The sequence below is a fragment of the Petromyzon marinus genome, chromosome 15 (assembly GCF_048934315.1).
Source record: "Petromyzon marinus isolate PM22_M1 ecotype Great Lakes invasive population chromosome 15, UKy_Petmar_22M1.pri1.0, whole genome shotgun sequence".
NCBI classification, from domain to species: domain Eukaryota; kingdom Metazoa; phylum Chordata; class Hyperoartia; order Petromyzontiformes; family Petromyzontidae; genus Petromyzon; species Petromyzon marinus.
Window position 1 is genome coordinate 16,084,153 of NC_133681.1, and position 27,789 is coordinate 16,111,941.

The window sequence follows — 27,789 nt, forward strand, 5'->3', positions numbered from 1 at the left end:
ATTGACGCAACTATTGTACGCATGTGCGTTGAACTTCTTTCGCGCTGCATGTAGCCCATCTGTGCTAATCGGAGGTGTGTGTGAGGACAACAAACGAAACACACGCAAAAAAACAGTTCTAAAAAAATGTGTTTTCAATCTAGATTTGAAAGTGTATAAGCTCCAGTGGCTTCGAAATATCGGACTCCATGTTGGGTTATCCGACTGCCGGCGGACCGAGCTGTAGGCAGATACGTTAAAAAGTTTTGGATATGTGAAAATCGATTAAAAATGCTTGTTAAACCACGCACAAGTAGGTTACTGGACAGAAATAAATAGCAAACTGCTTTCAATGCAAGAAACTGCTCCTTTATACTTTAGAAGTGAGTGAATGTACGCGAGATTAAGGACACACGACTGTGCATGGAAAGGTCAGAGTTGTGAACGTATTTATATGAAATGACAGTTGCACCGTCCACAAATACTGTACTGGGTGTGCCAGATAATTGTTCAGAGCGTATATGTGACATTTGGATATATGATGTTGTACTGTGGTCGTGGAGGATTACACGTCAATCCTGCAAATTTAATTCCAAACGATCAATCCCAGCCTGGAGGTACTCATATTGTACACCACTAACACTGTTATGGAGATGAGTTGTGGTATAGTGGTTAGCACCATGCTTTGTGAACCGCGAGATCCAAGTGGACTTCTCATCCATGATTAATGTTAGTAGCGAGGTACATCTAAACCGATTCTGGGTTGTCCCTCCGCTAATCCAGGGTGGCGAGATGTTAACTATCTCGCTCGGTATACAGGAGGTCGTAGGTTTGATCCTGACCCTGACGCCTGCTGCTGTATATTTGTAGTTTGCGTGTCTCTTTCCCCATGGTCGAGTGGATTTTTCTCCGGGTCCTACGGTTCTTCCCTCCGCATTTAGAATCAACCTGCATATAGAGTATTTGGCTGGTGTAAATTTCCACGTGATAAACCACTTTGTTTAGCTATCATTTGTGGCCAGGTTGCTTCTGAAAAAGAGCTACTGTACATAGCTCATTGGGCCTTACCTGGATAAATAAAAAAATTTAGTTTAAAAATTTGAATTTATATTTTTGGTTCTTTAGGTAAAGTCACGTAGAAGGGAAATAATAAAATAATAAAAAATAAAACATAATAAAATAAGATTATCACGACGTTTCGGCCACAACGCAAGCAGCCATCCTCAGGTGAAGAACAGAGCTGTCGGAAAGACTGCGTCCTAATGAACACTGCTAAGCTTGGTAGCGTATTTTAAGCTGGGTGGGTGGAGGAGAGAGCCTTGACAAAGGAGTTTACATATCAACAGAAGAATTTAGCATATTGATGACAAATGCAGATATGGGGTTAGTCACTCCTTTTAGAATGTGTAGGTGGTGGTGGGGGGGGGTCTCAAAGTCATATTAAGCTCGTGTATTATGTAGGTTTTTATTTTATTATGTTTTACTATTATTTTATTATTTCCCTTCTACGTGACTTTACCGAAAGAACCAATAATATGAATCCCTGCAGTCACGAAAGCTTTAAATCGAAAAAGTTTGAATTTAATCCCCACTGACCAACATGGTGATGTATAACCAAACAACCGCCATGACTGACACAGAGTGGGGCAAGCCTTCATCTATTCACGGATATACAAAGATCTGTCATTATTAATACTCCTGTACCCTATCCTAAGGGGGGTTGTGTTAATGTGTTGCAGTTCATTAAACGAATGATGCAGGGAGATACTTCATTGTGGTATCGTCACCAATAATTTTGTTGCATGTTGCTATCTCATACCTGTCAACCCCTTATCAGTGTCTACCTTGTTACAGACCAATTCAGACCTTATTGGTCACCCCGTGTCCTTATAAATATCAACGTTCATCCTACAAAGTCCCATTGCAAGGGAGAAACACAAACAAATATATATTTTTTGCCCGTATTGAAACGGCTGTACGCCATATGGACCTGAAAACTCAAGTTGTTGTAAAGTTGACACCCAACCTTGAAATTTTGCTCTCATAGTATCCTGCAACCTCATTTCAGGTCTACCTCTTAATCGCCAACCTCTGAGTGTCACTCCAACGATCCTGCCTTACCCACCCCACCTATCCTGATTGCATCCATGATACGTTCTTGCCAAGTTCCATTCCAAAATTCCACGCTGTCGTGAAAGTCCTCGTGTCCCCTTGATGCAGCTGTGTCCAATGGTCATCGGTTCACTTTTCCAGTTGCACTTTCTCCGCATCATTAACACCTCCGATGAGCACGAGTGGCTACGTACGGTGCGAGAGAAGTTCAACATACATACACGCATCATAGCTCACCTCGATGGTCTTCCCAGCTGGGTGGCCCTGCTGAAGCCAGTGCTCTCCGTGCTTGTGGATTTGATTCAACGTCAGTTCCATTTTCTCCAAGTCCTTCATCAGCACCTTCGTCCGAGAAACATTAAAGTTGCATGAGCCTAAATGCCCCACTTTCTGAGGATGTATACTGCGGCAGCGGTTGACGATTACAGCCGTCAATAAGCCTGCAGGAGGAGCAGCCACATTTGGTTGTGCACAGTTTTCAGTTCTGTTGGCCGGATATCCCCATTGTTACAAAATAATAATTTGACTTTTTCCCATTCAGATTTAGCTTACAAAAACATTGTCAATAAAAAATAAACATATCGTTCATTTACAATTTCTATGCGAGGCACTGCGCGTAGGTTTTTTGTTGTATAGCCCTCTGATGATGTTTTTTTTCAGGTTGTACCACTTGCCATTTGGCATACTGTCTGACGTTTAGCTCTGTAGGAACGGAAGAAGCTCCTGGCACATGGAGCGAAACGTCGGAGACTGCGCCGGGCACAGTTGGTTGTGCTACAGGAAGAAAACACGTGGGAGAGCCGAGGCAAAGCTGTGCTTCATAAGCAGTGCATCCCACCATCAGGGCGATGTACATTTTAACCCCTTTAGAAAGGCAGTCTGTTCTCCTATAATGCAGTAGCTGTGTTCCCGAAGAACACCGCGTGGAATAATCTCGTTATAATAAACAATCGAGGGTCAAGCACAGCCCGCGATAACACGTGAGATGCATACGCAGCCTGAACAAAGACTGAGGCGCGCATGGGTAGCATCTAGAAGCATTCAGCAGCATCCCACCTTGTGCGATGCTACGCCGAGTCAAACGCACAATCCACTCATTCATCCTCGCGCGAAGTAGTTCCGTTCACTCAATCGCGTTATACCATTTCGAAACCGTGTTTTATGCATATATAAAATGTGTTCCCTAATACATTTATGCGTTATATACAATTGGCGTTCATGAAAACACTCGTTTTTAGAGAACAGACTGCAAATGCATCTCTCTACTTCCCCACGTGTCCCCCCGTGTCACTGACAGCGTGGGCATCTCTCTTGGCGCCCATGTCGGGGTTTTGGTCGCTCCAGTCGAACGACAGCTCCGCCTCCTCCTGTTCGTTGAGACGCATCAACTGCTCCGTGGCGTGCGTGACCAGTACCCTCAAACACTCCAGATTCTGGAGCCGCCGCTCGGACGAGACCTGGCAAGTTACAGAGAGAGAGAGAGTGGGCAACGTCGCGCAGTCTGGCTGCTGGTGGCGGAGATTGTGACTTTTGTGGGTATCTCCAAAAGTGGGCAAAAAGGTACAGCTGTTGCACAAAGGATTCATCACGCGAACTCCGGTCATCCTCCGGTCATCCTCGCAGCAGCACATTTTTACTTGCCATTGAACAAAGACAGTCACCGCATCGCGGGCTTTCGGGTTCGCTTCTGCGGCCGTCTGGAACGCTCTTCCTTCCAATATTAGGAAGCCACTGGAGCTATGCACTTTTAAATCATCTCGATTGACAAAACTAATTTCTTTATAACTGCTTTGTGTCCTTCCACCATACCTCCGATTACCACAGTTGGCTACGTACGGTGCGAAATAAGTTCAACATACATACATAGAAAGTCACGGGGGTTGTTTCGCCATACTTCACCACACCGCTCAGTGCAGGGGGCGGTGGCCAGGACAGGTTCGGATATCCCGAGTCACTGTTATTAGCTAGCCACGGTTGGGCATCTAACTCTGGCGGCTGGGTTCACAGCGAAGCGCACTCATCACTGTAACACCACCCCACCACAACAGTTATTAAGACACTTCAAGTGTGTCAGCTGTATCAGTAACGACGTGGCTGTCGAACGTGCCATGCATTGGAACACGCTTGAAGCGCGTGACACGATGAACAACACCCACGACTTGAGCCCGTTTCACACACACACAAAAACATTTATTAGCCAGACGGTTTAGGTCATGTGGATAGAAGGGATCCGTACGTAAATGTTGTGGGTGTAATGCCAGGTTAGCGGGACAGTTCTAAAGCAATGGCAACGTGAAGACTGGTTTAAGAAAAAAGACACTGCACCCACCCACAGAGTAATCTAAGTGGGAGGGCCATTTAAAATTCCACGCGCCAGGTGTGCCAAACAACTACCCGTCTGCTGTAATTGAAAGGCAGTCAGATCAAAAGGTATTGGCCAGAGCCCCATGGGATGCAGCTGCCTAACAAAACTAACAACATACAACAAAAAACACCGTCTCACTTTTTTTAACTGTGCTCGTTCGCTCCATCATGCCACTAGCACAAACTGTGCGAGAGGTTACCGTTCATCACAGAAGCAACAATAACATGGATAGAGTGGAATGCAGCAAACATAACTACCCCACCGGCTGATGCCGGAATAGTCTGCGAGACAAGATTCTCACCACAAAAAATGACGAAACCCGCCACCAATGAATCAGGATTCCTGCGTAAATGCCTTGCATTACAGTCTTATCGGTACACGTTTGTACACACCGCGCTTGCGCACACACACACAACACACAAGCACACAGCGGATATCCAGCGTGCGTGTGAAAGCAAGTTGCAATGCTTGAGTAAGCCCGGGAAAATTATGGTGACGCATATTTGAAGGAAGGCTGCTTTAAATAGGAATCATTGTATGAAATATTCGTATAAATAATAATGACAACGATTCTTTAGGAGATATCTATCCAGGATTGTTTTGTGTTTTACTTGTACTTGCACATGCTTGTGTGTTATTATTGTATAAAGTGTTTGGTCAGTCCACTACTAAATGAAGGCCACCCTGTTGGCCTTGCAGGCTGTTTGACCATACCTCACCACGCTGGTCAATGTGGGTTCGTGAAAGGGGTGGGTGGAGCAAAGACGGGTACGGATATCACTCGGTACTAATTTTAGCCATGGCCATGAATCAAACTCGGGTCACTAGGCTAATAGCTCTACTGTTGTGATAAACAAGCCTACCGATGATCCCCCCACTGCTTATACAGTAGTGCATGCTGTGTTATATTACGAAACTGATTGTCTACTTGGGAATTTAACAGCCGTTGGTGACACGAATGCATTCCCATACACAATTTAAACAATGAAGAAGATCGAGTCTCAACACATACACGCACACACAATCCGATGCACGTTAAACTGCACTGCATTGCGACCTTAAAAAAAGTATCTATATCAACAGAGGCATCATTCCACGCCGAATATATTTAGACACGTGCACGTGAACGTAGTGCTAACGTGTTCCGACTTGACCCTCATCCTAATCCTGTTTGCACTGCCCATGCAGTCAGTAACGCAACGGTGGTCAAACTGGAAACTTGCGAAATGCGGTCAAAAATGCCACAGAATGCAACATTGCAAGGTCACGACAACCCAAGGCCGTAATTATAATATATATTGGGGGGACACATCCCCCCCAATGTTAAAATATGCTCAAAATGTCCCTCCCAATATATTGCTATAAAATAGATTTCTGTTTATATGATTGTGGTTATGGTTGTACTTTATTAATCCATAATCTCTGCCATTACATACAATGAAACAAGAAAAGGTAAAAAGAAAAAAACAGAGCAATGTAATACAATACACTATTAGACATTATTGTAAAAAATAAATATAAAGTCCATCTTATGTGTTAGTGATTTTTTTATATTTTAGACAGGAAATTCGTTTTCAAATTTAGATTTTTTTTCTGGGGGGGGGGGCACCGAGACCCCCTGGAAGATTTGGTCGCTCCCAATGTTGACTCCATGCGACAACCCATGGTTATGCCGATGCCCTGTGTTCAAAGCGGATGTTAATCTACTCGAGAGGGTTTCCAAGTTGATATCAATATGCTACTCTTGAAAGGGTCGCACTGATCTCATAAGAATAAATGCTACATTTTGGATTATATAAGGTCATAAGCACAGCTGACTATCCAGTTCATTTAAACAAAAACAGCCTTAACTTAATCCGTAGGGATAAACTGATGCATAGATTAATATTTGATTCTTAACTCACGATGCAAGCTGCACACCACGCGTGCAAATTATCATGACGTTTCGATGTGTATGCTGTAAGTTGCAAGTAATGGTTTCACAGGACCCGGACACCAGGACTGCTACAGCCACCGCAATATCAATAAAATGTATTGAATCGCATCAAGTCTTTTACATCACAACTGGGCTGAATCATTAGCTCCCTCACTTTTTAATGAAGAAGCCTAGCGCAGGTGTGGTCCGGCAGCCAAAGTAATGAGAAGAGCCATTTTTTTCGAATGCACATGATGGATAGGAAGAGACCGGTTTGGTCCATTATAAATCAATAATTGTCACGATGCAGTGGTCCTTAAAGGGCCGCATGCTCCTCCGGAGCCGTAGGTTGCCGACCGCTGTCCTAGCAGATTGATACAACTGGCACGGTAATTTAGTGCAGCCCCGGTTTACATTGGGGGATGCGTTCCTGAAAGGTGCGACGACGAATATTGAAATGTCAATCGAAGCGATTGACCGGGTAGTGGTAGTAGTCGGTGATGGTAGTAGTGATGGTAGTAGTGGGTGGTGAGTGGGTGGATGGTGGTGGTGGAGGCGAAGGCTAAGAGGCGACGGATTACGAGAAAGGATGGACGATGCCGTGAGCAACAAAAATGTGTGGGGGGTTGAAGCAACGCGAATGGGGTAGCGGTCTTAATAAAGTTACGACTTCATAGACGCAATCTGACTTATATACCTTGGGGGGTGGGGGCAAGGATTCGCTTTGTACCTCACATTAGGATCGCGGGTGCATATAATTAGTTATTTTGACATCTTAATTGTGTAATGACAGTCAAGTCAACCTACGGTGTGAGTGGACTAGTGGCCACGGGAGGTAATGACAGGGGAGTCAGCCTGCAGTGCGAATGGACTAGTGGCCACGGGAGGTAATGACAGGGTCGTCAGCCTGCAGTGCGAATGGACTAGTGGCCACGGGAGGTAATGACAGGGTAGTCAGCCTGCAGTGCGAATGGGCTGGTGGCCACGGGAATGATCGAGAATAGGACCGTGGCCAGGTGATGTAAGAGGGCAGTCGAGTCTGCTTGTAGAAGGAGCCGTCTACAACCAGCAAGAAGGTTCGGGAATGGGGGCGTGTCCACGGACCGTATATAAGGGAAATGCGTGGGAGACTCAGGGCTTTTTGCAGTGTGGTCTCCGCCTGTCCGAGTGTGAGCACGTGTCTCCTTAATAAAGAAAACCTCCCCAAGACAATTGCGTCAGAGTCATATTTACAATTGTACTGAACTGAAAATAAATTAATAAATGTGCCCCAAACTCCGCCCATGGATGACGTATTGTGAAATGACGTAAAAGGGAGTGACGTAAATCGGGGTATTACTATACCGTAATGTTAGACATGTTCAATACCACAATGTGTTTTCAGAGTTTATTGTTAAGCAGAGACTTACGAGCAGAATCTGGTAGTGTTGGTACAGCACGCCAAGGTGTTCACCATAGTGCATCTTGTGGTATTGCGAGATATCATTCTGGTGATAAAAAAACAATTATTACATGTTAACAACATGAAAGGATACATTTTGATTTAAAGCTTTCGTGACTGCAGTAATTCATATTCTTAGCTCTTTCGGTAAAGTCACGCTGAAGGGAAACAATAAAATAATAAAATATATATAAAACAATAAAAATTCTCACGACGTTTCGACCATAACATATGATGACGACCATTTGTGTTATGGTCGAAACGTCGTGAGAATTTTTATTGTTTTATATATATTTTATTATTGTATTGTTTCCCTTCAACGTGACTTTACCGAAAGAGCTAAGAATAACATGAAAGGATATTTCTTACTTAGCCCTTCTAAAACGGCAATTGCATTGCCCATCACAAATAATCATAATATACGGCCCTAAAATTCCATAAGTCTCAGGAAGGCTTTCCTGAGTGAAGTTGTTATGTCGTTATTAAAAGGTAAATGTAGATGTTCGCCCCGTTTTCAATTCACAGCTGGATGAAGGCCTCCCCCACACTGTATCGGTCAAGGGGACTGATTGGTGCGCCGCGGTGGCGAGATGTTAACTCCCTTGCCTGGTATGCAGGTGGACATGGGTTCGTTCCCAACTCTGATGCCTGTATATTTGGAATTTGAATGTTTCCCATCGTAGTTGCATGGATTTGTCTCCGTGTCCTCCAATTTTTCCCTCCACATTTAGAATCAACGTGCACTTAAGCTAAAGACTCGCAACGTGCGAGTCTTTGGCTGCTATACATTTCCACATAAGCCACTTCGTTAAAATATCATTTGTGGCCATGGATTCTGAAAAAAAGCTATATAGCTCAGCGGGCTTTACCTGGTAAACCAAAACATAGTTTAAATAGTTTTTTTGTTCATGACATTGATCAGCTAGAGTTGGTGAAGGGGGGGAGAACCAGGAGCGAATCAGATATCACTCGCCACTGATGTTAGCCATGGCTAGGAATCGAACTAAGGTCGCCGGGTTCATCGTGCAGTGAGCTAACCACTGCACAATCATTATACCCATTTGTACACAGCCATCGTATCATTGAGTAAATCATTATAATACATACTAACTAGTTTGGACATTTAGCAGATGGCAATGCACAATATATGTTTCTTAACATTCACATTAAATCTATACACATTTCATCCTATTTTAAATGTCAATAAACACACATTTTCAGATGATGCAAATATATAGGGAAACAATAAAATTGTCAACAATAATGAAATTAATATAGCCAAATATTAAGGGCAATGTACAGAATTTGGCTATACATTGCTTATTAAGGAAATGTCATTCCATACAAAGTGGATTTAGGAATATGCTGTATCATCATAGTGTTCATCATTTATCAGATAAGCAATGATAGCTCTAATGCATTTGACTTTTAAAGCTGGAAAATTAGCTTTTGCCAACCTTTGGAGGTTAAAATGTCTCACATTGATATGCCACTATCATGCAGGCCTGAAAAAGTTGAAAGCTCTAATTGAGCAAACATTTAAGGCCGGGGTTCTAGATCTTATACGTAATAGGGCTTCTACTAGATGCATTGCTCAAGCATTTCCTGAGGCGTACAAATCCCCCCTTTTCGAAAACATTAGCGGAATGAAGCATCGTACCCAAGTTGAATGTGTTTCATACTGGAGGTTCCTTTATTCAGAAAAAAATGTGAGTTACGCTCACTTTATTTCTTTCAGCACAGTGAAAGCTGTACAGACCTCCGACGTGTTTCCAGGCACGTACCGCATGTTGTTTGACATGATGCCCGACGTTTCACTCCACATGCTGGGAGCTTCTTCACGACATGAAACGTCGGACATCGCACCAAACGACAGTATGATCCGAAAGCGCATCGGAGAGCTATACATACGTGCTAGAGTAAAAGAGTAAAAGAGTAAAATAGGATTCGTTCATCACGTGCATTTTTCGATAGCACGTGTCATGATCAATGGGGCTTTGCACGTAACCGTAAAAAGTGCATCCGAATACGGATGCGCTTTTTCACTAAGGAAGCTGTGATCTTGCCCGAACAACACGCACACATGTTTGTGTTATCAGAGCATTAAACTATTTCAGGCTTTGCGCTGCCAAACGTATTTTTTTCTCCACCGACAACAATATTTTGGCCTGGGGCGTGAATGCAACATTGTCAAAGTTAAGCCATGCAATGCAAATCCCCTCTGTCTCAACATCCTACGCCCTGCACCCACCGCATAGCTGAGCCAGGACTTTGAGAAGGGTGATTTGGGGTAGAGCTTACATAAAAAAAAATCACCGCAGTAACTACGAGGTTGCAACAAAAACATAGGGATGTTTTGTCGTGTAAGCCAGCATTGAGTAAGAGGTTGGTCAGCAAGTGCAAGTTGGTGAAGTGGGGAGTGGCAGTATAGCGGTTAGCGTGTTGCGCTATGAACCCGGCAACCCGGGTTTGATTCCCATTCACGGCCAACACCATTGACGATTATCTGAACTGGGCCTCTCCTAGGTCGACTCAGCCTGGTGAAGTGTGTAAACATCGCCACTCGGAAGAAAAAGGCTGCCGAGCGTGGTGCTGGCCACCCAACTCCCTCGCGTGCCGTGCTGGCCTTCATAGGTGCTTGCTAACAGCACTTGGCCCGATAGTCTGATAAGGCTATACAGACGATATTTGCCTTTGTTTTCGATGAAGTGGGGGATACAAGACTGGTTCAGATGTCACTCGCCACTGACGTTAGCCTTGGCTGGAAATCATACTCAGGTTGGCTGGGTCCATAGTGCCGTGCTCAAACCACTACACCACTGTTCCCGCAGCTGAAGCACGACTTTGGGAGATCCATTTGGGGTATAGCTTAAATTAAAGCTATCACTGCATAAACAGTAGGGAGAGGCTAATAACGAACAAAGGGATGCAGCTACATACAACTGCCGATCGTGTTTCATCCAGAGTGGAGAGGTCAGTTGGCACCATAAGAAAGACAACACCAACAGCATACACGTCCACAACACATCACACATTCATCGCCATCAACCTCCTCATCATTGTCATCAGTTTAAGTCTTCGTCATCCTAACGTTTGGCATGTTCTGCCAACCTCCCCTTTCCCTCACTCTCTTCATAATGCTATGACGGTGACCATTCTCTGATGTCATCCATCCGCATTCCACATTCTTTGTGCCCCATCTCATGGTTTTCTGCACCACAGATTATTCCTGCCGTTGTGTTACGTAACCTCCCTCCGCTTGAGCCTCTCAGCACATGTTCTACGAATTCCATTTTGGTTAATGCCGATAATAAGTGGCAATCCTCTTTTTAAAACCTCGTCATTATTAATGTCATCCTTCCAACACCACAAATTAAAGCTGTTTAAACTCTCGCGATATGACGGTCAACAATATTATCATCATCATATTATTTATCATTCACGACCACAGAGTGAAGTGAGTTCGCAACATCTCAGCATCCTGTTCTTAGCTGTTACACGCGCAGACAACGTGGAGTCAAGATTTGCATTAGGCCAGTGTTCTTTGATAATTTTCAGAGGAGTGGCCTATTTCGCCAAAAAGACATCATTAGTGCGAGAGCCGTCGAACATTTGAAACCATTGTGAGGTTTGACAGCAGCACGATGATGGGGGGCGGGGGGTGTTATCACGTATCGTGTATTGTCGGGGGCCGCACTAAAGGCCACCGGGGGCCGCCAGTGGCCCACGGGCCTTGCAATGAAGAGCACTGCATTTTAGGGGGCCGATTGAAACACCTGTGCACCTCAATACCGTACTGCTTATGAGCACGGGGTGCCTTCCTTTCCGAGTGGGGCAGTTCGTGAATGGCTACAGGTGTAGAGGCGGTTGACGGGTGCATTTTGATAATTGGGAATTAGCCGTGGGTGGCGAAACTGAATGGGGACATGTAACGACAGAGCAGGGCGTGGTTGAGGGGGTCTTCTCGTGCTGGGGCCGTCGGTGCCGTGGCCGGGTATTACAGCGGTTGAAATAAAGAAGCTATCTTCTGCAATCTCGACTTGGTTTGAAGTCCTTTAATATTTCAAGGCACTTCTCAAAGAGCTCTTTACATATCCCACACCACCCGATTAGCACGGTGTGAAAGAAGTTCAACACCGCGGGAGCTGGAATCGCAAAAGCCGGGAAAGCTGAGCCCTGGGCACCCTTACAAATGCGATGTTTCATGTCAAGGTGAAAAACATTTTTCTTGCGAAATTTGTTTTTAAATAAATATACACACACACAAACAAAACTTGCCTCGTACTTCTTGGCCTCGTCCAGCTTGCTTTTGAAGTTGCTGATGGCGGCGTGCTGAGCGGTTTGCTTCTGCAGGTGCAGGTCAACTTCTCGCATGTCCTTGCCCCAACCTGCGTGGTCCACCTTGGCCTGCGGGAGACGCTTTCAATTATTGACAGCTATTGTCCCTAACCACCCCCCCCATCTTCCTCCAACCCCACCCCAGGGTACAAGGCAGCCCGTGGCACTCACACCGGGGCTGAAACACAAAAGGAGCTGCAGCCGCCGCATGTCCATCGTGCGACACTGCCCAGCATTGTGGCAACAAGCAGCTTTTGTTTACCTGCAAATGGTTTTCCAGGAGACACAAAAAAATCTGATTACCGATCGGCATGCATTGTGTGTGCGTTGATGAGATGACACGAGGTGCCAAATGGTACTTCGAGATATTTCCAATGGATATTTCGATTACTAATAATGCTCATTTGTAACACGTACAATTTTCACTTGCCTGAAGGCAGTGACCCCACCAACTAACTGGGCTTTTGGTCAAACACAAGTACAGCTCCTATTGAGCATTTGCAAAGTCTACATCTCTTGTTTGACCATACTTCACCCTGCCGGTCAGTGTGGGTTAGTGAGGGGGTAGAGGGTCCATGACTGCTTCAGATATAAGTCACCACTGATGTTAGCCGTGGCTGGGAATTGAACGAAGGTTTGCTGGGTTATAGTGCAGCTTATCACTGCAGCCACCACTTCCCCCACACATCTATGATACAAGGAGATGGTTTAACACAGCAGGTATGCCTTATTTTTCGCATTTCTAAAGTGTAAAGTGACATTTCTATGATCTTACAAAAAATGTGTGGAATTTTCAGATTTTTTTTTATTCTGTGAACATTTCCTAGCCTTTTGTGAGGTTTGCATGCAATGGGTAATGCAAGTTAAACATTGTTTTGTAATCATAACAGTGCCGGCTCAGTGCTCGGACTCCTGCATCACCTGGCCAGTGCGTGTGTGTATGTTTTTGTGTGCATGTTTGTGCTTGTGAGTGGAGCGGTAGTGTTGTGGTTATAACGCTGTGCCACGAACCTGGCGACCCGAGTTCAATTACCACTCACGGCCAACACTAGCGATGATTATATGAACTGGTCCTAGGCCTCCCCTAGGTCGACTCAGCCTCAAAATTAGTACCGTACCTGGTGAAGTGTTTAAACATCGCCACTCGGAAGACAAAGGTTGCCGGGCGTGGTGCTGGCTACCCACCCCTCGTGTGGTCTACCGGCCTTCATAGGTGCTCACTAACAGCACTTTCCCCAACAATATGTTACAGGCTAAATGGGAGATCTTCGCCTTTTAATAATAACATTTGAATGCGAAGTTGTCCATTTTTGTGTTTCCTTTTAATTTATTGTGAGCACTTCTTTTCATCATTTTTATAACAAATCAATCACACCCCTTTGTCAATCCATCGCTGGCTGACGAAAGTCAAAAAGCCGTACTGGCCAGCCAATGTCTGGCCAGTACGGCTTGGTAAAGGAAGGGTACGGGTCCGGCTTAGATATCGCTCAACACTGATGTTAACCATCGCCAAGAGTTAAACTCAGTTGGCCGAGTTCATAACTAAAACACACAAACCATTGCACTGCCACTGATCTTCATGCCAACTTGCTACTGAGCACAATTGTCTTAACAATTAAATTCAGTACCGCTGCATAGGTTTTTTTTTGCAGTCGTGAAGTGTAGCTCTCTGATGATTTGTTTTCAGGTTGCACCGCCAGTTGTCCAGTACGTTGCCCGACGTTTCGCTCTACAAAGCTCCTGCCCAACAACACACGGTAACAACCCTGACAGCACATCATCAAAGAGCCATTTAAATGAGTTAATTCTCACATAGCCCTGTACTGATAGACTGCCTCCCACCAATATTATCCACAGTAAATATTTTTTTGGGGTTTGATGGCGTAAATATAAATGTGTCGTTAGACCCACCCCCACCCGACACAGCCAATTAGTAAGGAGCCAATTAGAAAGGTTTGTCAATTTAAATAAAATGTACCAATTAGATACTACTTCAGCACACCGGTGTGTTGTTGGAGCGTAAACCCACACCATTGACGATTCGAGTACTGTGACGTTTCGCTGATGATTACAACAACCGGCTTCACCAGGCGAATAGCCAGAATTGTGAAGAAGTTCTCCTGTTTTGGTCTAACACCCACCCCACCACCCACCCACCACGTTTCCACTCACCTGCTGCGAGTGCACCCATTCCTGAAGTTCTTGCACGAAGTGCAGGCATGCCAGCTCATCTGAGTCCATGGTGCCCACGGGAGAGCTCAGCGTTCGATGGACCCGGAGCAAGGGGGCGTAGGCCCGGCGCTCGTGGGAGCCCGAGTCAGAGCTGCCCACCTCCGAGCAGGAGTCGCTCAGAATGCGGATCTTCCTGGCGGAGCTGGCACGCCTGCGTTACGCATTGAGCGGGACATATCGGAATGAACAATCCGATTGCGTGTTCGTCACTCCCCGTCAGCTCTTATCACCGTGCGGTATTTCGCGCGCAGGCACGGAGGCATCCTGGCTGATCTCAAAATAGCGCGCATCAAGTTCTGCTGCAAAGAGTTCTAGAGATTCCTGGTTGTATGATAGCGTGAAGGTGACAATTCTGTGAAACGCCAAGTCTTCCAATGCAATGTACCGCCTGTGTTTACGACACTTTCATTTGTTGATGTCTTTAAATTGGATGAACAATACATTTTTGCCATTCACCTAATAATCGGAATAAACTGAATAAAAAAAGATGTACTTAAACAGTGAGAGCCATAAATGTATCAATGTGTTTTGTGGAGCAGTGGTGCGGTGAATAGAGCGCTGTGCTTTGAACCGAGGGACCTCAGATCAATTTTCAGCCACAGCTAGCATCAGTGGCGAGCGATATCTGTAACTGGTCCTGGGTACCCCATTCACCATGTGGTACTGACCAATGTGTCGAGGTATGATAAAAACAGCCGCCCTGTATGTGTATGTATGGGGAAGCCGTTAATCAGCGGTGGGTTAACAAAAAAAGGATGTAGGTGAGTATATAATAATTATTTACATCTGTTCTTGGCAGTAGTTTGTGAACAATTAAACAGTCATTAGACGTGACATTTCCGTTAATCACGGTGTGGTGACAGGGCCGTGAGTATTGAGTCATTTATTTTGAGTCAATGAACTTGCACATCTCTTTGTGAGATATACCATCACTTGTTAAAAGTATTGTTTTTCAGTATTAGATTAATTGATTTACAACATATTAATAATCAGTCTCCGAAGAGGACGCAATTAAAGCGTATCAAAACAAGTCTTACGTTTGACCCCTTAACATTTAAGACGCTCAGAATTGCCCAACCTACCACGATTAAAATGAACTTATCAAATATATGAAGAATGTACCAGTTTACAGTATAAGTGGACTTATATTCATCTATTTATCGGTATAAATAAACAGCGCACGTATTACTCTCCCAAGCTCAAGATGTACAATGTTAAACAAAACTAAAAGCTATAGCAATCACAAAACACTGCAAACACGTCTTAAAGTCTACTTTAAGACGTTGCGCACGCAAAATGTGAAGGCGCTGGGAATTCTCACGAGACCTCGCGATGCAATGAAGGCGCTTCAAAAAAGAGAATGTTAAAGAGTGGTGTACGTCCAATTAACATTCAGTATTCATTGACACTTTTCTCGGACAAGTCCCGTCTTGCTTTGGCAAACATACAACTTGTTCGCCTTCGATAAAACATCACAGCATCTACGGGCAACTTGCATGGATACATTTCAACCTGAAAGTCGCGAGCACAATCTACAGTACACCTTAAAAATATATATAACAATCAAGAACATTTCGAGTCGTGCAATATACCTCTGATCGTATCAGATTATATTACATTGAAATATTAAACGATAAGTCAACTAATATAGCACCACTTAAAACTTGCAAACTGCTGAGTAAAACAAAAACAAACCTCAATTGTGTTATTTTAAAGGAACACCGTTCCCTTACGCTTGACTACACAAATTCCCACTACAGCACTCGTATAAACTTCCTAATCAATGATGAGCCATTTTTTGAGCACAGAAGTAATAACCCACGCGCACGTCGCAGACGATGCTGACCTGTCGCTCCTCCGAACGCAGCTGTTATAGCCGCCGTTAACTGAAGGGGTCGAGCGAGGTCTGTCCCTTCTGCTACCGCCGTGGCTCGACGATTCACCATCGTCCCTCCCGCGAGCCCTGGGACGCTCCACTGAGCTGCATTTGTACGATCCTTCCATCTTTAAGGCTTCGTCATCGCACAACACCGCGCGTGGGCAAGTCGTGAGCGCAACCCAACCACACTGTCTGACAGCATTCTTAGTGGCTTGCCAGAAAGCCAACAGACCGGTTTCTATTTTTTTTTACCACCAAATCGTGATCCACGCTGTTCCCATCGTGAAGACAATCGCCACTATTTAGGCACTACCGCTCCTGGCGGTGTAGGGGTTTTGCCTGCGCACAAAAACGCACGCGTGCATGTCGACACATGACATGAGCACCAACTCGCTCTGCCCTGCCTGTGAGAGGCAGACCACTGGAACCCACCCGCACGTACACACGCACCCACAATTCATTCATGCATGATTCACAAACACACTGGTGTGCTGTACTCAAACTCGCGACGAGGCTTAACAGGCAGATGGTCCGTGATCAAATTGCGACAACGCGCGCACAAAAAAGACACGTGACAGCTTATTAAACGCAACCACTTTTTTTTTTTAACACGCGATGACATACTGCGACACAACAGAAATGTGCCATCTTCAATATTAAATGAGTTACAACAACAAAAAACCCTTTCAAAAGTAGTCAGTCAACCATGCGGCTCATGCTAAGGCAGATATTAATTTGATTAGATAGGAGCATTGTTTTATTGATTTCTACAGTAAAAAATATATAATCATGATGATGTGCTTTACCGCTGTTTAACATTTTTGTGTGCAATTGTGTTGACATTTCTGGGAATATATCAATACCTTCAAATCAAATGGGATCATGTGTTCTAGATTTAATTACTCAATTAAATACCTTACGTAAAAAAAACCTTACAAAATAAAAAAAACATTGCACGTACACACCTACCCCACATCCATAAACACAACAGGAAATAATCTGCCAAAGAGTTCATGGGCATCCAAAAAAATACACACTACCCCCCCTCTCCACCGCTACATTAATTCAATGCATGAAAAGAAGTTGCACATAATAGCATTTATTTTGTCAAGTGATTATGTGTGCATACCCACAGCATTGTAAAAGTGCAGCGGAAGAGATGATAGCATCAGCAGTTGCGGAATGTTGTTGACCTTTTGGCTGACCCTAAGAGCCTGGACTTACTATCTGCACAAATATAATACGCAAGCATTTTAGTTGAGCAAAACACAATTTGCCGAATAATTAACATTGCACAGCGTGGCCCAGATGTCTTGTGACCTCCAATGAATTGACACCTAACATGTTTTTTTCGTTTGCGTATTTATTTATGTTTTCAATAGACCTTACTTTCCAAAACATTAAGTTTTAGAGCATTCAATTGGGGTCACAAGACATCTGGACCGCCTTGTATAGGTTAATTTGTATTGCTTTTTATTTACAGGCATTATTGAGAGTGACTGGTATACTTTAAAAGATTTATTTCATCATATTTTATTACTATCAATTTAAATATATAAATACAGGAACAAATCCCTCGAGAAGTAAATTGATAAAATGCCAGTTATCACTTTAAAGATCGCAATGGCTGACACCATGACGGGCGGCGAACTGAGAGTGAGGCACATCACGAAAAAGGAAAAACAAACCGGAGGACAGGCGACGTGAAACCGCACAATGTGCGTCGCAGAGAGGAAATGAAAATGCCCAGCATGGCTGTAAAAAACTTTTAGAAAAAATAAATGCGACAGACATTAAAACGCGCAACTGTATTGTTTTTTTTTACTCAAAATGTAATCCCAAGCAAATTGGAGCATCAATGCAGCGGAGAGGAATTTGACGATTGATAAATCGCAAACCGTTCATCCCACAAAAGTAGCGTAATAAAAATCACAAGAAGAGGCGGATATACAGAGTAAATGTTATGGTGGATGAACAACAGCTGGAGCAAGTCAGCCAATGTAAGCCTCTGTGAATTATTATGACGCAAGATGGCAGCTGCTCGAAGCATATTAGGGCCAGGATAGTCTTGGTAAAAGTTGTATTCGACAATATAACATTGCTGCTGGTGATATTAATGACTCACGAAGACCACTGGGGGGGGGGGGGGTACGTGCCCCCCCCCCCTCCCAATGATCCGATCGAAATCCCTCATTTCGATCCAATCATTGGGGTTTATTAGTAATAAATCGGCATTTTGGGACACCCACTGCCACTGTGTAGCATATTATTACGTGCCAGGAACTCTATGAGATGATAGAACAATAGTCTTATTCGGCAATAAGTAACGACAAAGCAGTTATAAGTGACTCACAGAATTGTGCACAGTTGCGTATACAGTACACGACTTCCCTGATGGCCGATTACACATGGTTCGAATTCGACCCCCGATCGATGACTGCGCCATCGCCGCACAAGCGTCGAATAAAAAGCAAGGGACAAGTCCTTGCTTACTAACAACTCCTCAATCATTTTCCATTGCTGGATGGGCTGCCCCCCGCTACCTGAAAATCCTGGCTCCGCCATTGACAAAGACCCGTGTACGCAGGGTAAACTTGTACTCTGAGAAAATAAGACTTGAGGTTGGAAAGTCTCGATATGTGGATATGCATAGCGTCGAAGTGAGTACAGTAGTTTGATGGAGAGAAATAATACATAAGGAGGTTCCAGAGCAGGTCCTGCAGGAGAGAAGTCTCATTATCACAGTCCAGAAAACACGCAGGATATGAATCGGGCACACCCACCGAGAGCTTGATGAAGGACATTCTACAACGATGTTGGGAGAGAGATCAAGAGGCAGACAAATGCTACCTGATGACCTGAAGGAAGGGTAACATGAAACGGGAAATTGAGCCAACGCCTGCCATTGGGCTTAGGATTATAGGGAGAAACAAAGAGCAAGATGGAGCCATAAAACACGTAGATAAAGTAATAAAAATGTGTGGAAGAATTATATGCCGCAAACAAATCATATACCCAAGAACATTAATAATGTCTCGCATCTGAAGTGCTAACCACTTCCCTTCGCAGCATGAAAACCCTAAAAGCTCCCAAACACCGAAGCATGATCAGCTAGTGGATCAAAATTAGCGGGCCTGGTAATTAAATGTCTACAAATTCTTCTATTCAAACAGGGAGGCAACACACACATGAAGAGTCACAGACTAATTCACCTCTTATGAAACAGATATAAATTGCATAACCAGCTAGTGGATCAAAATTTGTGGGGCTGATTATATGATGCAATTTCTACACAGAACTCAAACACCTCAATCAAAGCATCCGTTATAAATAATTATTCTATTCAAACAGGGAGGCAAAGCATGAATGAAGAATCACAGATTAATTAGCCTCTTATCAAAGAGATGTAAATTGTCCCCGTGGAGATCATAGGGAAATTATAATGGTCAATGTATCGAGCTGGTTTAGACTTGGGTTTCTAATATCAACCACATAGGTACTATTTTTCGATTTAAAGCTTTCGTGATTGCAGGGATTCACATTCTTGGTCTTTCGGTAAAGTCACCAAGTAGAAGGGAAATAATATAAATAAATCAATAAAATTCTCACAATAATACAAATAAAACAATAAAATTATTTGTATTCTTTTATTATTTCCCTTCTACGTGACTTTACCGAAAGAACCGAGAATACACATAGGTACTATCGATCAGATCGTAGAACATACAAAGGAACATGAAATATTGTTATGTTCAGCTTTTGTAGACTATTGATAAGCATTTGATCGTGTATACAATAAATAAATGAGCAAGCAGTTAATACATCTCCTTCCCATAAATGTCCCTCCACATAAATAATTCAGGGGACGACCATCGTGAATATGAAACGATGAGATCAGCTCATACTCCTGGTCGGAGCAGTGATGGATTGCAAGATTACTTGATTGTGAGGGAAGTTGACCTGGGGAAACCTTCATTCAACAGTGGAGAGAACCATCGCTAATGATGACGGTGGTTTATATAAAATGTACATTTAATCAAATTAAATGCAACTCGTGGTTACTCGTTCTTCAAAAGTTATATCGATACGCGACTACATGGCACAAATACAGTACGCAACTTCTGTGTCATATTAAGTGAAGATATAGCGTTACTAAACAAGGAGAAAACAAAGCAACATAAAGTTTCCAACGTAATTAATGCATTTACACGAGACAATATTTATTCAGATTTCGTAACCAACCACAGATCCAGCAACGTCATAATCAACCAAAGATATATAGTACATCACAACAAAGTAACCCTTGCCTGTTTACAAACATCGAATACAAAATCTTTTAATTACAGTGGTGTTTCCATATTTTTAGATCCCCAGTAAATCATTGTCAATCGAGATAAAGTCTAGTTGTTATTTTCAAATGAATGGTGCAATGCCACTTCACTGAAGTCACATTTATTTTGCCAAAAGTTGCTTTTTGTAACTGTGCACACTTTATATCACGTTTATTAAATGTCTCCAGGTTTATAGATGGTTATTGCCTTGACTTGCAGCACACACTTGCACAGCTTTCAAATTGTGAGCTTATTGATATTGCAGTTAAATTTAATCAGCCCTCGTTATCTTGACTGAAGGGAGCCCAGCAAATGTGGAAACTCCCCAAAATGTACAGAACACGAGAAATGAAGCCAGGATCCTCTAAGTGGGTTGGCCAAGCTGCCGTTTGTTCAAGCCAACTTGCGCACACAACTACCTCCAGGCTTCTACTCAGAGTGCGGATAGACATGCCGGAGGAGTAATATGTGTTACGAAACAACACGGTCTGAGTTGTGTGCCAACTTCAGACGTCTTGAAAGAGGTGGGAGTACACAGACTTTATCCGACTAGATGCAGCCTGCCAAACGACTGCCATACATTGCACAAACTAATAATGTGTGCGTGTTAGGGACATTCCGTGAAAGAGCTTTTTCATTACAGTGCTAACGTTTAATTTTTTACAGGCCAAGTAAATCATGGGTATTTTTTAAGCATGATGAAATGCCTCCTTATAGTCACATGTATTGCATCTCAAGTCTAAATGACAGCCGCCTGCGTCTCTTTATAGTACCATATTAGCTGCGTTATAAGACACTTCGGAAAGTAAAATGTACCCAAAACGTGTAAACGTGAATAAAGTTTTACACATCCGGTCACACACATAAACCAACCAGATAAAAAGACGCATCCCCAACGTTTGCTGTGAAACAGAGGGTAAAAGAGCATTTTATAATCATGTGAATAGCGTATATCTTTGCAAAAACGTAAAATTTCACAAATGTGTGTAGTTCCCACGTGTTCTACCAAGACACACAGCAAATCCATGGTTGTAATTTTAAAGACTTTTATACATTTTAAAGTACACAAAGTGAAGGGTAAATGCATGGCTTGAAAATAATGTCAAGATCCGTACACTCTGAAAAAAGCCAGGGATATGTTGACAAGAAGAACCCACGGCATTGTAATGCAATGTTTTGTGATGCCGCAGCAGGGAAGCCGTTCTGCCAATGCCGTGGCCGTGACACCGCCACCTCCGAGCGACGGGGCCGATGCTGCTCTTCCCTCACCACCCCCCACATGAACACACACACACCCCCACATAAAGCCCCGAGGGGAGGTCACCTGGCCGACAGGTTTTCACCCAGAAGCACTCTCATGGGACTAATCTTCACGGTTTCCTACGGCCAGGGAATTGGGCAATCTCCCCCGAGGCTAACATGCACCGCGGCACCTTGACTTGGGTTGTAATTACATGGTCACGACGGGGCTGCTCAGCCACCGCGGGTAGAAAACACACACGACACACACGGGTCAGCAGGCAGGTAGGGGGGCGGAGCCACGAACGGTGGGAAAACAGGGCCGGCCCTCTGATTGGTAGGACAAATGTGCTTGTGCACATCATCCCTTTTGATGTAGAAAGTAAAGTGCGGACGTCTGAGAGAGCATTGGTCCGGGTAGAGTAGCGGGAAATCCGAGCCACCTGATTGGCCGGGAAGGCCAGCGGATCAGCGCCGAATTATCTTTGATGTAGTGAACAATAAAAGGCGAGATAAGGGAGTCGTGTTCTTCTCAAGTCAGGGATTGGAGTAGTCACCTTGCCGGCCACTGGATCGTCCGTGAGACGAGTCTCTGCGCAGCCAGGCCCCGCTCCCAGAGAGAACTTCGTGCAGCCTCACCTCTCCACGGCTTCCCACACATCCAAGCCGAACCGTGAGTATGCCGGAGAGATGGGATTTAGCGTAAGATCCTAGGGAGTTTAATTCCAAGTAGACGAGGTAGTTTGGGTTTAGACCATCGGGAGATAGGTTAGACCTGCCCTGCTTACTCAGACTGATTCGGGTAAAAGTAGCTCGCAGAGACGCCGGGAATAAATTGTTAGTGATCAATAACAGCCTCGTGTGGTGTCTACGAGTGTGTGAGGAAAGTGCGGGGTGGTGTGTGTGTGCTCGCCGTAACGCGTGTACGCGTGACGTCCCTGCCCTCTGACCCCCGACCCCCCCCGTCCCGCGCGTGCGATTGGTGTGTCGCTGTAAAACCGACTCCGAATCCCCACCCCGCAGCCCTTTAAACAATCTCCATTGCCCGCCCTCGGCAGCAACGCGTGTGCGAAGGACGTCATTGTCCTCTGACCCCTGACCCCCCCCGTTCAGCACGTGTGAGTGGTGCACGGGGTTGTGTGAGCGGAGACGTCGCGTTTGAGTGGCTGCGAAGCGACGGATTAATTCCAGGCAGTCGTGTGCCAGCCCCGAGCTATGCCGCACAAACAGGACCCGCGGACCCGAGGGGCTGCGGCACACGGAGAGGAGCCAGAGAGCAGCAGCCCTCTCCCCGCGAACGAGGAGTTGAGTAGCGACGGTTCTCACACGAGCGAGGAATCCGGAGCCCGCAGCCCTCCCGAGATCAGCCCTCCCCCGGGGCACAGCTTCTGTCATTTCATGTAAGAATTATCAGAAGACAAAATGTATTTCCCATAGAAGATTAATTAACATTCAAAAGCACTGCAGATGCTCGTGGCTGCACAGGTGTGTATTCCACAGTGCAGGACAAGGCCTTCCCACCTGTCTGTGCCTGTGTTGTTACCGGTTGTTCCAAGTATTTGAGAACATGTTGAAACAAATATCTCATATTCTTAGTTTTTTCGGTAAAGTCACGTTGAAAAGAAACAACAAAATAACAAAATATATATAAAACAATAAAAAATTCTCACGACGTTTCGACCATAACTCAAACGGTCATCATCAGGTGTGTCGGTTTGCATAAATTTATTTTTAAAACGGCACATTTATTTATTTATAAAAAAAAACGTTGGCGTCACGCGCAGCGATTGGCAGTTTGCCCAGGACTAGTCCATCTATTTTTTTTTTTAAAAGAGGAGGGGGGAGACGAAATTTTTTATAATGTATGCTGTCTGAAAGCCACTGTAAGCGTGAACAATCAATCAAGAACTTAAATGATGTATCAAATCTTTCCAATGATTGCTAAGATAGAATCCATCTTCTCGGTTGAAATTGTCTCTGTGCTTGTATATGTGGATAAGCATCCGTATGGGTAGCTGAGAGCTACCCATACGGATGCTTATCTGAAACCGGATTCCCACCACCATCCATCACAGAAGAATTCTCTCATCAAGACTCTGTATCATAGAGCCCAATGCATATCCGACCAGGAACACATAAGCAGTGAACTCAAGCACGTACACCAAGCTCTTAGGGCTAATGGTTACTCCGACTATACAATCCGCAAAGCTATCACTCAAACCATGAAGAAGAACCCTCTTGAGGAGCCTTTCAAAACCATCACTTTACCCTACATTGCTGGGATCACAAAAAAGATCTCCAAAATCTTGAATAAACACAAGATCCAGGTCCGTTTCAACACATTACATAAAATCCGTGATCTGGTTCCGTCTGTAAAAGATGTGATTCCGGACATACAATACCCTGGTGTCTACAAACTAAGTTGCCTCTGTGGTAGTAGTTACATTGGAGAAACCAAACGCCATGTCTTGGACCGCATTCGTGAACATAAAGCAGACCTTAAACACGGTAGGACCAACACCTCGGCCGTAGCAGATCATTTTTCTAATTCAGTAGGCTCACATGCCATTGACTTTTCCAAGACGGAGGTTCTTTGTAAGCCATCTGGCTTCCATGAGAGATTCGTTCATGAGGCTATCCACATATACAAGCACAGAGACAATTTCAACCGAGAAGATGGATTCTTCTTCTTTGGTTCTTTCGGTAAAGTCACGTAGAATGTCTGATTTTTTCCGAGATAAGAGCGAAGCTAGTTCTAGCTAGAATTCGTTTTGCATTGAGAGAAGTTGCAACAGCAGAGGTTAGTGTAAATGCGGTTGGTATTACCTTAGAGTCGCGGCATCTCTTCAGAAAGGTGAGAGACTCGATTAGTTGAGCCTTCTTATCCCGAAGTCTGTTGAATGATCTTAAGGATGTGTGGAATCCCTCCCCGTAGAGGCGGTTAAATTTCGAGGCGGTTAAATTTCGATTTAAAGTCACGTAGAATTCTACGTGACTTTACCGAAAGAACCAAAGAAGATGAATCATTGCAGTCACGAAAGCTTTAAATCGAAAGATGGATTCTATCTTAGCAATCATTGGAAAGATTTGATAAATCATTTCAGTTCTTGATTGATTGTTCACGCTTACAGTGGCTTTCAGACAGCATACATTATAAAAAAATTTCGTCTCCCCCCTCCTCTTTTAAAAAAAAAAATAGATGGACTAGTCCTGGGCAAACTGCCAATCGCTGCGCGTGACGCCAACGTTTTTTTTTATAAATAAATAAATGTGCCGTTTTAAAAATAAATTTATGCAAACCGACACACCTGATGATGACCGTTTGAGTTATGGTCGAAACGTCGTGAGAATTTTTTATTGTTTTATATATATTTTGTTGTTTCTCTTCAACGTGACTTTACCGAAAAAACTAAGAATATGAATTACTGCAGTCACGAAAGCTTTAAATCAAAATACAAATATCTCAGTTGCATGATACATGCACTCCAATATCAGACATTCATGCATGTATAAATGTAACCAAGAATAATAATAAAGGTTTTTGGGTTAGATCGCGTTTATTTATAAATGTGTCGTAACCCTCCACCACCCGATATGGCCAATCAGCAAAAAAAGTGTCACGTTGACAAAAAGACAAATAATTCACTACTTTAGCCCACCGGTGTGTTGAAGAGTGAATCCACATTTACAGTTTGAGTACGACGTTTCGCTGGTAAATACATCCAGCATCATTGGGCAATTCGCCAGAATGGTAAAGCCCTCGCTTGCTCCCGGTTTTATATAGAGCAGCAGGGTGACATCATCACTTAACTTATATCAGGTGCAGTGATTAGAGGCGGGGGGGGGGGGGTATTGTAATTATATAATCGATTAGTAATCAGTCATTGGTTATGATCAGCAAAGATGAGCATTTTGAATAATATAAATTAAAAAAGAGGGATGATATTGTAGTCCTCTCAGCTGACAAGGGCAATGCTACTGTCATTATGGATAAAATAGAATACAACAACAAAATTAAAGAATTACTCGACGATGGTAGTTATACAAAAATAAAAAGAGATCCCACCAACAGCCTCGTCACACAAACCAACAAATTAATTTCTGATTCAACCGCATTAATTGATCAATCTAAACAGTTTTCGTTGAAACCTTCTGCTGCCAGGCCACCAAGATTATACGGCTTACCAAAAATACATAAAGTAGATACACCCCTTCGTCCCATCGTCTCTACTATCAACTCCCCCACCTACAAACTAGCTCGTTTTTTGTCTGAAATCCTGCGTCCTTTCACTGGAAAAAACACCTCTGCGGTACAAAATTCTACTCACCTGGTATCGACAATCAAGGGTATTTCCCTGTCCCCAGACGACCTGCTTGTCAGTTTTGATGTAGTTTCCTTATTCACCAAGGTTCCTGTACCTGACACCATTGCAATCATTGAAGACTTGGTTCATCTAGGACTAAACACTGAGGTACCCCCCCTGGTTAGACACTGTTTAACCAATACATACTTCACTTGGAATGGAACTTTCTACAAACAAACTGAGGGCACCCCAATGGGCTCCCCCCTATCTCCGGTTATAGCTAACATTTTCATGGAGAAATTTGAGACTGACGCCATCCAGACAGCCACTCTGCGCCCAACCTTATGGAAGAGGTACGTGGATGACACTTTTGTCATCTGGCCACATGGCCGGCCTGCTCTAGACCAATTCTTCGACCACATCAATTCCATACACCCAGCCATCAGATTTACCATGGAAGTCGAAATAGATGGCAAGCTACCTTTTTTGGATGTCCTAATTAAAAAGAGACCTGATGGTTCAATGAGCCACTCTGTCTACAGGAAAGCTACCCATACGGATGCTTATCTGAAACCGGATTCCCACCACCATCCATCACAGAAGAATTATCTCATCAAGACTCTGTATCATAGAGCCCAATGCATATCCGACCAGGAACACATAGGCAGTGAACTCAAGCACGTACACCAAGCTCTTAAGGATAATGGTTACTCCGACTATACAATCCGCAAAGCTATCACTCAAACCATGAAGAAGGACCCTCTTGAGGAGCCTTTCAAAACCATCACTTTACCCTACATTGCGGGGATCACAAAAAAGATCTCCAAAATCTTGAATAAACACAAGATCCAGGTCCGTTTCAACACATTACATAAAATCCGTGATCTGGTTCCATCTGTAAAAGATGTGATTCCGGACATACAATACCCTGGTGTCTACAAACTAAGTTGCCTCTGTGGTAGTAGTTACATTGGAGAAACCAAACGCCATGTCTCGGACCGCATTCGTGAACACAAAGCAGACCTTAAACACGGTAGGACCAACACCTCGGCCGTGGCAGATCATTGTTATAATTCAGTAGGCTCACATGCCATTGACTTTTCCAAGACAGAGGTTCTTTGTAAGCCATCTGGCTACCATGAGAGATTCGTTCATGAGGCTATCCACATATACAAGCACAGAGACAATTTCAACCGAGAAGATGGATTCTATCTTAGCAATCATTGGAAAGATTTGATAAACCATTTCAGGTCTTAATTGATTGTTCACGCTTACAGTGGCTTTCAGACAGCATACATAAAAAAAATTCGTCTCCCCCCTCCTCTTTTCAGAATATAGATGGACTAGTCCTAAATAAACTGCCAAATCGCTGCGCGTGGCGCTAACGTTTTTTTATAAATAAATAAATACACCGTTTAAAAATAAATTTATGCAAACCAACACACCTGAAGACGACCGTTTGTGTTATGGTCGAAACGTCGTGAGAATTTGTATTGTTTTATATATATATAATTATTTTGTTGTTTCCCTTCAACGTGACTTTACCGAAATAACTAAGAATATGAATTACTGCAGTCACGAAAGCTTTAAATCAAAATGTAACCAATATATTTGCAAGTATATTTCTGCAATGTAAATGGAATTAATAAACCAA

General features: G+C 43.8%; 1 protein-coding gene across 2 annotated transcripts in view; it reads right to left on the minus strand.

Moving 5' to 3' along the window:
• The window catches only part of LOC116942727 (uncharacterized), a 47,265-nt gene extending 30,480 nt beyond the window's left edge, over window positions 1-16,785 (minus strand). For both annotated transcript variants that reach the window (XM_032955014.2, XM_032955013.2), the window contains exons 1-6: window positions 16,229-16,785; window positions 14,323-14,533; window positions 12,091-12,219; window positions 7,781-7,858; window positions 3,387-3,548; window positions 2,329-2,433 (exon numbers count right to left, since the gene is read on the minus strand). In XM_032955014.2, coding sequence (XP_032810905.1) covers window positions 2,329-2,433; window positions 3,387-3,548; window positions 7,781-7,858; window positions 12,091-12,219; window positions 14,323-14,533; window positions 16,229-16,386 — 843 coding nt within the window. In that variant the 5' untranslated portion in view covers window positions 16,387-16,785. The remainder of the gene's footprint in view (window positions 1-2,328; window positions 2,434-3,386; window positions 3,549-7,780; window positions 7,859-12,090; window positions 12,220-14,322; window positions 14,534-16,228) is intronic.
• Window positions 16,786-27,789: the final 11,004 nt, after the last annotated feature.